At 34.3% G+C, this 13,831-nt stretch overlaps 1 protein-coding gene and 1 pseudogene across 1 annotated transcript in view; both read left to right on the top strand.

Moving 5' to 3' along the window:
• LOC129298340 (nuclear pore complex protein GP210-like) overlaps positions 1-4,625 on the top strand; it is a 30,128-nt gene extending 25,503 nt beyond the window's left edge. The window contains 9 exon segments of the mRNA XM_054936744.1: positions 647-722; positions 1,069-1,176; positions 1,283-1,424; positions 1,505-1,591; positions 1,682-1,898; positions 2,126-2,192; positions 2,508-2,599; positions 3,769-3,829; positions 3,940-4,625. Of these exon segments, the coding sequence (XP_054792719.1) occupies positions 647-722; positions 1,069-1,176; positions 1,283-1,424; positions 1,505-1,591; positions 1,682-1,898; positions 2,126-2,192; positions 2,508-2,599; positions 3,769-3,829; positions 3,940-4,277 (1,188 nt within the window). The 3' untranslated portion in view covers positions 4,278-4,625.
• A 3,485-nt stretch (positions 4,626-8,110) lies between these two features.
• Positions 8,111-11,447, top strand: LOC129298342 (protein kinase PVPK-1-like; annotated as a pseudogene).
• Positions 11,448-13,831: the final 2,384 nt, after the last annotated feature.

Here is a 13,831-nt window from a genome sequence, read left to right as displayed (position 1 = left end):
AGGAAAACTCTTTTCAAGGAAAGAATCTGAACGAAATTTTTTATTAATTTCATGTACCCACTAAATAAACAAATCTTTATTGGATAAACAAAATGTTATTGTAAATGCAATTTTTTACAGGTTATAGGCTATGCCAGTGTACTAAATTTCCAATATTATGGCGTGTTTGGCTTAGGAGAGTGAGGGTTTTTAGCTAGACGTTTTGACTATCTCATCTTTGGGAATGGATTACTTTTATTATTTGATGTATAAAATTATTGGAAAGCCCTTTTGATTGGAAGGAACTTTTCTTTAAAATGTGGGAATCTCTTTGTTTTTCTATTGTTAAACCCATTTCATCTATGAAATTTTGTTGCTCCTTTTTTTTTTGGGGGGGGGGGTGGATCAATTGGTAAGAAGGCTTTAGAAGGTACTTATGAGACAGAGTCTAGGGTTCTTAACGGCTGGAAATATTGTGGCCTTTGGATCTTAGGTTTAAAATATGTTTGATACTAATCTGAATCAATCTATTTATTATTACTTCCTGAGTACTAAACCTATGTGCTAATTACATTTCTTATCTCCACTGGTCAGCAATCCTTGTATTTTGGCTTGTCTCTTGTCTTCCTCTACCCTATTGCACTATTTGAATCAATGAACTTTTCAGATTAGAACTGGTGCCCATATCAATCCTCAAAACCCAGTCCTTCACATTGGAAGTCCTCTCAACTTTAGCGTAAAAGGTGAGGCTTTATTGAGCCCTTATAGTTAATTCATTTTTCTCACAATTAGTCTTGCTTGAAACATAATGTGAAAATTTTTTATTTACAAAATTTCATCTCTTTATAGATGGCTTCGTTTTATAATGTGAAGAACTTACATCTTAATTGAACCTAGGCTGATTGAATTTTTGTTTAAAGTATATATAGTATAATGAGGTTTCTTGGACTTGTTTGTAATATCATTCCTCAGGTCTGGCAAACTAATTGATTATATCATATTGGTTGTGGCTATTGAAAATTTCACATTTTTATTAGCTAAATTTTCTTGGGAAGTATGGTGTCATTCTGTCTTTTTTTCCCCCCGCAGGTTTAGAGGATAATGTTTCTGGACAGTGGTTTACCTCAAATAGAAGTGTAATGTCCGTGGACAAGCAATCTGGAATCGCTGAAGCACTTGGGGAAGGTTCAGCACAAGGTGCTGAATGCTGAAAATTTACTTTCCTATATTTGTTATTGTCTATGTTTGTTTCTTTAAATGCATTATAAAATGTTCTTATTGTGAACTTTTTTATTATGGGCAGTGTCTTTCCTAAGTGCAACTTTGAAACTGCAAACCACAGTTAGAGTTTTGAAAGGAGATATTGTTTCTGTGGATGCTCCAAAAGAAATGTTAACTAATGTACCTTACCCTACAAAAGGATACAATTTCTCTGTGAAGCTCAGGTTTGAGAATTGTAAATGAAGTCATACGCTTGATTTGAATGACCCCACCTTAACAACTGTTATGTCTGAATTTATTGCAGCAGGGACACCTACAGTAAAAACTTTGGAGCATCAAGAGCAAATCATGGAGTTTCATTTGATTGTAGAGTAGATCCACCATTTGTTGGGTATCTCTTTATCATTACTCCTATTTATGTAGGATTCTCCTTGAATGAGTTCATTCTTAGAATAACATCTTCTATATACACGAACTGAAGGTACACGAAACCATGGTTGGATTTGGATACTGGTAACTCCTATTGCTTATTTTTCCCTTACACCCCAGAGCATTTGGTGCGCTTAGTAACCAGGTCAGAAGGCATGAGGCCAGACATATCTCTCTCCATCTATGCTTCTCTTAAAGGAGCCAATCATGCTTCAGGATCTGCATCAGCACTTTTTGTTGGAGGATTTTCTATAATGGAGATGAGCAAGGTAATGGCATACTTGAGAGGCAAAATCAGTCCTTTGTTTCCCCATTGTTTGAATGATCACATCTGCATGTCATAAAAGTTTGATTTATTAGGCTATGCCATTGCCTGCTGTTTAGATAGGGCAGTTATGTGAAACTTCAAACTGTCAAATTTCAGAGTACTAGATCCTCTGAAAACCATATTTGAATACAAAAGTTCCTTCTTTCTGTTTTTTTCCCATTTCCCCAGAGTTCGATGCAGCTGAATCTGACACCGGACTGTAACAAAACTAGCATGACCATCTTGGGAAATACTGGTAAGCTGTTATGCCTTGGTAGAGCTTTCAAAGTACATGGGTCAGGTTACTTGATTTATCCCTTTCACTCATTTAAATGGCTAAGATAGTTGCAAGTCTTCCCTCACCTACCATACCGCTTCTCTCTGAAAAAGAAAAAGGGGGGGGTTTGTTGAGATGGATGTGCTTTAGTCGGTGACAGTGATACAACCCATTCAGGTTCTACTAGCACACTGCTTTAATGTTCACGTAACGTGGAGCATAATTGCTATAGAAGATTGGGTGACCAATATTTCGTCAGTGATCTGACATCAAGCTCTGTATTTGTTTTAATAGATGTTGAAATTCACTGGCGTCACACGGATTTAATTATGATCAATCTCATCCGTAAAGAAGATTTTGGTATTGGAGGGTCTGCACAGTATGAGGTGAGTGCTTTTAACTGTGATCATCATTGCTTAACTTGGAGGTCCTAAATTCAAATGCTGGTGGTACCCCACACACACATAAATTATGATCATCATTGCTTGAACTTGAAATTGGTACATTATGCTGAATTGCTTAGTGGGATTTCACTGATGTCTTGAAGAGTTCAGCAGGGTGCCTTACCTTTATACTAAGTAGAATTTAATGTCAGCACGTTCCTTCAAATATTGTCACAATTTAAAGCATGAGGTTTATTTAGGTTAAGTTTATATGGAAAATAATGGAGAATAAAGGACTGAGGGAAAATTTTGATGGAGGCCTTACCCTTGTTCGAGAACTTTATTTGGAGGAAAATGACAGATTTTAAATCAACCTCCATAATATTTCGGTGTCCACCATTGGATCATTTATTATCTTGCTTTAAAATATTCCATTTTTCATTCGTCATGAATTATGGGTTGAAAAATGACAGATTTTCATCCATCCCTTCACCCAACCCTCCGCAATATTTCATTCTTGGAGTTTCTAAAATTGCCGCAATTTGTTTCCATTCCCTTGTTTTCTGTTAAATTTCGTTCTTTTTATGTACTGAATTAACCATTTTCCACTTATTTTACAAATTGGATTCTCTTCCTTCATGCATTTATGCATTTGTAGAGAGTGACACAAGAGGAAGTAGGCGTGTATGAAGTCTACTTCTTATGACTACACTCACCATTTTTTTCTTGCTATCTTACTATGATTGAACTCTCTGTATTCACTTTTGTGAATGTCGAGGATCTGGACTACTTATTTTCCTGTACTGCCTGCTCTAGAATCAATCTGATAAGAATGAATATCTTTTTGTTGGATGAAGTTAATTTCTAGTGGTACAATATTGAAAGTGAATGCAGAGGATCTGGACTACTACTTTTCCTGCACTGCTTGCTCTCGAAACCATTGAATAAGAATTAGTTTTTTGTTTGATGAAGTTAATTTCTGGTGGTAAAATATCGTTTGAAAAGCAAACAGAAGAATGTAACTTTTTTTTTTCCTTGTTCGTTTGAATAATGTCCCATGCTGAAAAATTTCACCTGAAAAACTAACAACCGGACTGGTTCCAATGGATTTTATCATTTTTTGTATGCAAAATCTCCTCTTGTTTACTGACAGTTCTAATTCGTTGTGTTAGATCGAACTGCTGAATGCCAAAAAATTTGAAGACAAAATCTCCATTACACTCCCAGCTACTGGTTAGTCTACATGGTCCGAGAATCTAGATGCAACCCTTGAGCAGAGCCCTTCTAAGGGCTATAACTCTGTTGAAGGTAAAGTTTGGCTTATGTTGTTTCCTGTTTTACAGGCCAGAGAGTTGAGATAGACGTGAATTATGAACCTGTAGAAAAAGCGCCATCCATGACACTCATTGATGTAGCCAGCTGGGTAATCATGCTTGGGATTGGTCTACTGCTAGTGTACTGGGTATTAAAGGACACGCCAAGGAGATCACAGCAACCCAGGGGCACTGCTACCTCGAGCAGTTTAGCTCCAAGTACTCCTGATCGAAGCAGCCTTACTGTTGTAAATGACAAGTCCCCACGGACACCTCAACCTTTTGTGGACTATGTCAGGAGAACTATTGATGAAACTCCATACTACAGGCGGGAAGGAAGAAGGATTAATCCACAGAATACTTATTAGACTCTGCCCACCCACTGTTATTCATACTACATTTTTTTTTGTTTACCATGTATTCATCCACATTAGATGTAGTGTAAATTTTTTTTTTTTACCATGTATTCAGTATTCATCCACATTAGATGTAGTGTAATTTCTTTCCTAGGCCAATGTAGTTGTCGTGTAAATTTTACTATGTAATACTGTGGTTCTATGTATGGGGAATATTCGAGTGCTATGAATTGTAAAATTCAACCAAGTACCCTAGGGGGTGTTACTGGAGTTGTATTTTGTAGGACCTCAGTTAAATTCTTGATCGGAGCTAAATTAATCAAGGAATGAATTTGTTAGTATGAGAACTATTTTATCACATGATTACTTTTTCATGCGAAATAAAAAATTACATACTTTATTTTATTGCAATTTTTCTGTGAAATGTTGGATATTTTTTATGAAAAAATGGTGATAAAATTTTTTTGAATTATATAAATGATATTTGATATCTTGAAATATTATAATTTTATTGAAGTTTTATTAGTTTTTTGTTAATAAATTTTAAATTTTATTTTATTTTTAAATAAGTTGTGATTTTGTATTCAATTCTTGTGATTTTTGGAATAAAAATTGTAATTTTTTAAATAAAAGTTGTGAATGAGATTTATTATTTGAGAACTTATTTTTTAATAATAAAATTATATTGGTAAATGTGATTTTTTAAAAATTCTTGTGATTTATAAAATAAAATTATTTATTCTAAAATAAGTTGTGATTAAGGTTTATTTTTTTAACAACATAAATTATACTTGATAAGTTATTTTTCTTTTTTAACTTTTGTGATTTATAAAATAAAAATTATAATTTTTCAAATAAAATTTGTAATTAAAATTTATTATTTTTGGTAAGGGTAAATTAATTTTTTATTTTTAATTTTATTGACAGAGTTTCTTAGAGATTTATTAAAATTATGATATTTAAATGATTAAATTATCATTTATTATTTTGGAGAGTTGTATTATATTTTCCTACTTTTTATCAATTATTAAGATTAATATGACTTTAAATATTTTTCCTTTTAATTGAGTTAACAGTTTATTGAAAATATTGTCAAGTCTTATAATATGATAATAACTGTTTTAACACTTTTTCTTTATTTGTTATCATTATTAAATCAAATTCAAGCAAGAATAGAAGTTGAATATTATACATATACATATATATAAAACCTCGATAGCTGCATTCTAGGTTTGACACATGTTCAATTATATTTTATATATATAATATATATATATAATAGAATTACAAGTTACACCCTAGTTTGACACGTGTTTAATTTATAAAATGTTGTGATTTCAAAGTTTTACATGAAATTTTAATAATGTTATATAAAACAATCTAATTTATATATTTTAAATTTTCTTATGTTTTTTCGTATTTTCAAATCTCTCAATCTATCTATTTAATCATAACTTTCTAACTTCTTAAATAAATAAATAATCATAATTTCTAAATGTTATTTAAATTTAATATTTTTAAATATATAAAAAAGTATCTACCGTGAAAAAAACTTAAAAAAAAATAACACATTATAACTCTCCCTACACACAATTTAATTATGTTACATAAAATCATCTAATTTATATATTTAAAATTTCTTTATATTTCTTCTAAATTTAAAATTTCACAATCTATCCACTTTAACCATAACTTCCTAAATGTTGTTTTTAAATTTAATATTTTTGAAACATATAAAAAAAGTCTTCACCATGAAGAAACATTTTTAAAAAAAAAAATCGAACATTATAACTTCCCCTACACTTAATTTTACTTATCTTTTATAAAATAATCTAATTTATATATTTTAAATTTCCTTATATTCTCCTATTTTTACATATTTCACAATCTAACCTCTTTAATCATAACTTCCTTGATGTTATTTAAATTAATATTTTTAAATATATAAGAAAAGTCTCCACCATAAAAAATCTTTAAAAAAAATTCAAACATTATAACTTCTCCTATACTTGAAAATTTCTCACCTATCACAACTCTCCCCACCTAACAACTTTCCCACTATCCTTATCCACCATGAAAAATCTTTAAGAAAATTTTAATGTTATAATTTCTCCTATACCTAAAAATTTCTCCCCTATCACAACTCCCCCCACCCAAGGACTTTCCTACTATCCTGTCTTCCAAACTCTTATTCCAACATTAAAATTGAATTTATAAGATTAGGAGAAAATTTCAATTTTCATAATTTTCCCACTCAATTATTAAAAACCACTCCCATCTATAATTTTCAAGCAATCCTCACTTTTAGTTTCAATACAACCATCACATACCACTCTCACTTTCAGTTTTTAGAATGTTAACTCATTTTTTTATTAAAGGCATAAAACCAAAAGGTAATCAGCCCGTATCATCATTCCTATGCTTGCTCTCCTTGCTTAGTGTAATTGTAGGATCCAAATGAACATGATTGATGATATGAAAACCATAAAGCACACAAGGCAGTGTGTGATGGTTTTGTGTGAAGAGAGTGAGAGATTAGTGGAAAAGCTACCAAGCATGTTTTGATATGTAGATAAGGTAGACAAGTTGTTGACATTGTTTGACATGTTGGGAAGTTTTGGAGAAGGGATATTCAAATTCTTCTCATGATGATCTTAATTTTTTAGCAACATAATTAATATATATGGAGACCCAAATATCATTTTGACAAAGCATGATGTAAATAAGGTTAGCTTCCACAATGAAATATTTATTCTATGCCATATACATAATAATTTATAGGTAATTACCCAATATTTACTTAATTGTAAGAACCATTTTTATTGCTATTCAATTTGTTTCTATAATAGGCTTTAAAGTTACGCTACAATAAGGCTATTGTAGAAAAGAATTGTTGGAAAGAATTGTAGAGAGATATACGTTAAGAACAAGAATGGAATAATTAAAATTTGTATTCTGACAAAAAAAAAAAAAGCAAATTCTTTAATGCTCAAGTATCAAATTTTTTAACAACATATCAAATTGTCTCTCTCCTTACGTTGGAGGCCAACATTTAAGATGCTTTAAAAGAAAATGTTTCACCTCATTAGGTCTTTTCTATCAAAAAGTGAAACTAATTTATTTGATAAAAGCCATATTGTCTTAATATTGATTTTAGGTCTTTTTGGATAGGGGCTCAAATGGGAGAGCAAGTTGAAAAAAAAGATAAAGCGTGAGAGTGTATCAATCAAATAAAAAGTAAGAATGAATTGAGTTTTATAATTTTGAGAATCACTCAAATTATAGAAATTAAATTCTTGAAATAAGAAATGAGTTACATTAGTTATTGAATGAGGCATTAAGTACCGTTGTATAACTTTTGTCATTATGCATTGTGATATTATTAAATTTTGGGTCTTGTAATATCTCTAAATTAAATTTATGAGTTAATCATTTTTATTTAAAGGCAACTTATTCTATGTTTTAACTAAATATCATCCTTTATTTAATTATTTTAAGATTTCACATCCCATGCTATGCATGGGTCACATACTAATTAATATAAAATTTGACATTTTACTTGTTAATATAGGTACTACCTTTAAAAAAAACATCTCTCTCAAACTAACTCGTTTTAAACTATCCTTTCAATCATCTAACTTTATATATTACCATATTAGTTCAATTCATTTATCTAGAGAAGTTATGTGAGCAAATTTTTGAAACCAAAATCAATTTTTAAAAATAGGATTTTTAACTCGTTCAAAACAAATGATTTAGTGTTTATTAAAAAAAAACAAAGGATTTAAACTTCAAAGGATATTGAACCCAGAATCTGGAAAAACAAAAACGCGGGCAAAGGACAATGCCCCCTTTGCGACGAAAACCAACGGTGACTAATGATAAACGAGAGCTTGTCTTCTGGTTGAGTTGCCAAAAGCAAAAATATATTCTTATTTCAGATTTATTTGCTTACTCCTTTTTCTTGCTTTTGATCGGATTTGAGGCTCTTCAGAGTTAAGAGGTGCAGAAAGATCAACGAAAGTTGCTTTACTTTCGGCGAGTTGCTTTTCCTCAAGCATACCAACGTGTTCATCTGCATTGACGTTCTTCTTTCTTCACTCATCTGGTGCTTTTTCTTACCTTCTACCTTTGTTCTTTCTTATACGCCCCCCCCCCCCCCCCCAAAAACGCCATTCTTGCTGCTTCTTGATAATATAGCCGTTAAATATAGAAAGATGATGATTGTTTCTAAAGAATCTCAGAACTTGTGTTTCATAATTGAAGGTGTTGGCATCAACTATTCGATGTACTTTAATTAATCTTTTGGGTTAAGCCGTTACTTTGTCTATGTGTTGTTTGTTTGTTTTCTTCCCCTCTCAATGTGACCTGGGTTCTTGAGAAACTTGTTTATACTTGAATCTGCCACGACACATCGTAGTGGTTTTTCTTGGAACTTCGATTAAAATAAGTTCGGTTTCTTCCATTTTGGGTCCGCCATTGCTAGCCGATTTTCTTTGTGACGGTTGAGATTCATATGATCTTCTTATGATCGCATCCGCAATCGTTTTCTTGCTGATACTGTAACGTTGTTTTCTTTTTGCGCTTTTTGAATTCTCTCCGCGGCCATTCTTATTGATGTATTTTGATTCAGCCATCATAACTGTCATTATCTTTGAAAAGAGAAAAACTTATACGTGTTTACTGCAGGAGATTCTGTAATTAATGGCTAGGTCTCGGAGCTTTTCAAACAAGTACGTCTTGGTAATTCGCTATGCTTAGTTGAATTTTGATGCGAGAGTGTGTGTGTCAGAATTTGTTGATGGCGACTCCTGTCAATGGAGTTGCGCCTTTATCAGAGGTTCAGAATTCAGTTTCTGCGATAGATCCCGATCCTCCTTCAACATTTTGGATTCCTCGGCCCTCCCGGCCTCCCCGAAGAGCATCTAGAAATCATGGGGTTTCTTCTACGTCTTATTTTACTGGTCTTGATGACAATGGAACGAATCCCATCAACCATCACAAGAGTTGTGTAATTAATCAAAGGCATTCTTATCTAGAATCCAACATTGTGCCACACGGAGAGTTACCAAATGCGTCAAAGTTGTATTACAACTACGGTGGAAAATCTGGTCGTGTAAGCCTCCCTGAAACTGGAGAAAGTTGTTTCGGGAAGAACATTTGCACCATTGAAACATATGATATTTCCAACAACTGTGATTCGAGTAGCAGCATATTAGAATCTGTAGGTCCATCAAGAGGGGTCGATCCAATTAAGAGTTACTGTCATTCAGAGGTTACTTTTTGCCCAAGCCCTCAGAGTAGTTTCTATTCTGCCACTTGCTATTCAGAAGCCAGACAAAGTTTTTCTAATACTGAAATCAGTGAAGGTGTTAGTGTTGATAGGTCAAGTGAGATTGGCGGGGTTACTAATTCCTGTTATTTTAAGGAGAGCAGAAAAACCAGCGTCTGTAGAAGTTGTGTAAGTGATGTTAGTGATGAGAGCAGCAACAGCACTTTAAGCAGCTCTATGTATAGACCCCACAAGGCAAATGATGTAAGATGGGAAGCAATTCAAGCGATCCGAGCACGTGATGGGATCTTGGAAATGAGACAATTCAGGGTGTTGAAGATTGGGGAGTGGAGACGTAGGAAAAGTTCATCTAGCAGAGTTGATTGGCACAGGAGCTTATTTTGCCATGAAAATTATGAATAAAACGGAACTAGCGACTCGCAAGAAGCTTCTTAGGGTTCAGACAGAAAGAGAGATATTGCAGTCTTTGGATCATCCATTTCTGCCCACTTATATGCACACTTTGAGACACAGACATTCTCTTGCCTAGTAATGGAGTTCTGCCCTGGTGGGGACCTTCATGCACTCAGGCAAAGACAACCTGGGAAATATTTTTCAGAGCACGCTGCCAGGTTAGTCATTAACTTTTGAGCTTGGTTAGCAGCTTTTGAAAATCTTAAATTCTTTCAGATAGCCTCACTAGTAGCTTGCGATAGTAGTCATTCAGCCAAAATGACAAATGAATTAGGATTGCTGGTAACTAGGTCACATGGCCTGCTTAGGAGACAAGACATCAATGAAGATAGACTTGAATTTCTGTTTCTTTTTCTTCTCTCTTTTTTGTTGGGTACATTATATAAATCTCTCTTATATTTTATCAAATTTACACTAACCTCCCTTCTATTTTGGGAATTTACAAATCGCCTTTGAAAGGAAATTGTCCGGCAACTTACTCCAATTACAAAATTTTTGACAGAAAGATCATCCTTTGATCTATATGCATATTAGTTTGAATAGATTGGACAAGATGAGAGAGGTTCCACCAAAAGTGTTGGAATTTCACCAATATGCACTGTGCTGCGCAGGTTCTATGTGGCAGAGGTGCTTCTTGCTTTGGAGTACCTGCACATGCTGGGGATCATCTACCGAGACCTTAAACCTGAGAATGTTTTAGTGAGGGAAGATGGTCACATAATGCTGTCAGATTTCGACCTCTCTCTGAGGTGCACTGTCAGCCCAACTCTAGTAAGATCATCAAACCCTTCCATGAAGACAAAAAAGCTCAAGATACTGTACTCCACCAGCTTGCATTCAACCCACTTGTGTAATGCAGCCAGATTGCATCCAACCTGCATGTTTCACACCCCACCTACGATCCGGAAAGTCCAAGAAAGAAAAAAAGTTGACAGCCAGATATGAAATGCATCAGCAGGTGGCCCCTCTTCCTGAGCTTATTGCAGAGCCAACAAATGCACGTTCGAGTCCTTGTGGGCACTCATGAGTACTTGGCTCCAGAAATTATCAAAGGAGAAGGGCATGGCAGTGCTGTGGACTGGTGGACTTTGGGATATTCTTATATGAGCTTCTGTTTGGGAGAACGCCGTTCAAAGGTTCAGTAACTCGAGCAACTCTGCTCAATGTGGTGGGCCAGCCCTTGAGATTTCCAGAATCACCTGGTGTCAGCTTTGCTGCTAGAGACTTGATAAGGGGTTGCTTGTGAAAGAGCCACCAGCATCGTCTTGCTTACAGACGTGGAGCTACCGAAATCAAAAACATCCATCTTTCAGAACGTTAATTGGGCACTCATTCGTTGCACTCATCCTCCAGATGTCCCCAGACAGGCCATGAAAGCAGCTGCCACTGGTTTAAAGCCTTCCTATGGTAAATATTTAGATGTTGATTACTTTTAAACCCTGAGGCCTAGTCGGCTTCTCCTTTTTCTATGTAGATAGCCACCAAAGAATTGTATGTCACAACATTAGGAGTGATTCCTGCTTGAGCCATTTCATTCATAATTGTTTCCATTTCTGCAAATTGTTGAGACTTGATACTGTTTGCCTGCATCCAACAGACTATTATATATGGAAAGATTTGGGGCTGAAACAACCATTTGTATATGATTGGATTCTGACCATGTTCTCTAAAAATTACTGGGAAAAAATTTCTAATTTCCCTCCATCTGAACAGCCTTGGTTGTGGTTTTTCCTAATCACTATAGTGGTCCTTAATCACCTATGCAATTCTTTTTCAATTAATAGTTTGTAACGTGCTCATAGCCCTGTTTAATTCACAGGTTTCATTTTAACTGTCTTTGAAGTTGCGCAGATAGTCTTAAAATATTAAGAATATTTAACGTGATTGTCGCTTCAATAACGATATAAAAAACAACTGTGCTATTAAAATTTGCAATGTCGCCCGATATTTCCCGCTTCCATGTCTTTTACATGCATACATAAATAAATATAAATATAGCGGGAAATGATAACTTGGGCCAATACGTGAATTTAATTCTAGATTAAAAATTTTCAAAATTTTAATAAAGTAACTTTGGTTCTTAAGAATTTAATATAAAATCACGTAATTATCTTTTCTCCTAACAATTAATTTTGAATTTGACCATATAATAATTTGTAATTGATTTTCAAAATTTAACATGAAATGCTTTAGAGAGTAAGGATAATTATATAATTTTATTAGATTATTCAGTACCAAGGGTTTTTTTGAAGTTTTAAAAATTTTATCTCTAAAATTAAATTCATGTATTGGTCTCCAAAACCTTCATTCCCCAGTATATTTATATCTTTTTATACATATTATACTTCGATTTCCCTCTTCCGCGTATTGCTTCCGGCCTTTCGGGTTTTCGCTTTCAGCAATACGATTCATTCATTTCGATCAATGGTTGCAAGAAGGCCACGACCTGCTCCCGACAAACATCCTAGCCTGCTGAACTCACCCGAAGCTTCTCCTACCGAAGGACAGGATCGTAGGATTGAGATTTGAGAGCAACCCAATTAGCTAAATCTAAATGAATTTCATAGCACGAGCAATCTTCATTGATTAATTCACCAAAGATTCGTAAATCTAGAACAAAGTATTTCGAGCTTCAGTTGCGTTCTCATCCATTTCTGCTTCCCCAGAAAAGCTTCATAAGCAGAAATATTTTGCTTTCCTGCTGCGAGTAAGATTTTTTTGAGTTGGGTTTTTGTTTTATCGTTGCTTTTCAATTTCATAGAAAGAAATATGCAAACTTTAAGTGCTTGGTCCTCAAATGGCAGCTACTGTTTAGTTCCTCCTTTGAGCGTTGAGGTAGATTATTATTTCTATATCTGTGCGACAATTAGAAGGAACAAGAAGTGGGTCCTGTTTTTGCTGTTTCTCGGAGTAGAATTATAGGTGATTTTGACTCTTCGAGAAATTCCAGAGTTAATAGAAGTGATGCTTGCAGTGGAATCCGGAATTCCAGAGTAAAATTTAAGTTCGCTCCCCTTTCAAAACGAAGAAGAATGATTGGATTCTTAGCTCCCTTGGCATGGGCATTGGAGGACCAAGCTGTTGGGAGAATACTGATTCCATGAACGATTCATCACTTGACAATGACAGAGATGGTTTTAAACTGTTTAAATTTGGATGAAGTTCAATACAGTAATCATGAGCAACAAATGCGAGAAGAGAATGACACTAAGATTGATGTTCGAGCACTTGCATTCAGCTTGCAGTCTGCTAAGACCGTAGACGAAATGGAGGCAATTCTTACGGACAAGGGGGAATTGCCACCTCAGGTGTATTAACCATCATAAGAGGGTTTTGGTAAGAGAGAAGAAAATGGATTCTGCATTAATTTCTTATGAATTTTGAAGAGGAAAAAGACTGAAACCGATGGTTCTTTCAGCTCAAATCTTTCATATATAATAGTTGTTGGGTGCAGTCAAACAGTCTCAACAATTTGCAGAAATGAAACGATCATGAATGAAATGGATCAAGCAGGAATCACTCCTATGGTTGTGACATATAATACTTTGATGGCTATCTACATAGAAAAGGAGAGCCAGCAAGGCCCTCAGTGTTTTTGAGGAAGGAAATCCATAATAAGGGCCTCACTCCATCTGCAGTATCCTATTCTCAAGCCTTGCTGGCTTATAGAAGAATGGAAGATGGACATGGAGCTTTAAATTTCTTCGTTAAATTTGGAGAAAAAATACCGTCTAGGTGAAATAGGAAAGATGATGAGGGGAAGATTGGGAGACTGAGAACATCAAGCTCGAAAAGTTCACAATCCGTGTTTGCTATCAGG

Source organism: Prosopis cineraria, unplaced genomic scaffold, assembly GCF_029017545.1.
Source record: "Prosopis cineraria cultivar Desert tree isolate PC_DT_omini unplaced genomic scaffold, ASM2901754v1 PC780, whole genome shotgun sequence".
Lineage (NCBI taxonomy): Eukaryota > Viridiplantae > Streptophyta > Magnoliopsida > Fabales > Fabaceae > Prosopis > Prosopis cineraria.
Note: the sequence above shows the minus strand (reverse complement) of the source record. Positions and strands in the feature narration are given on the sequence as shown.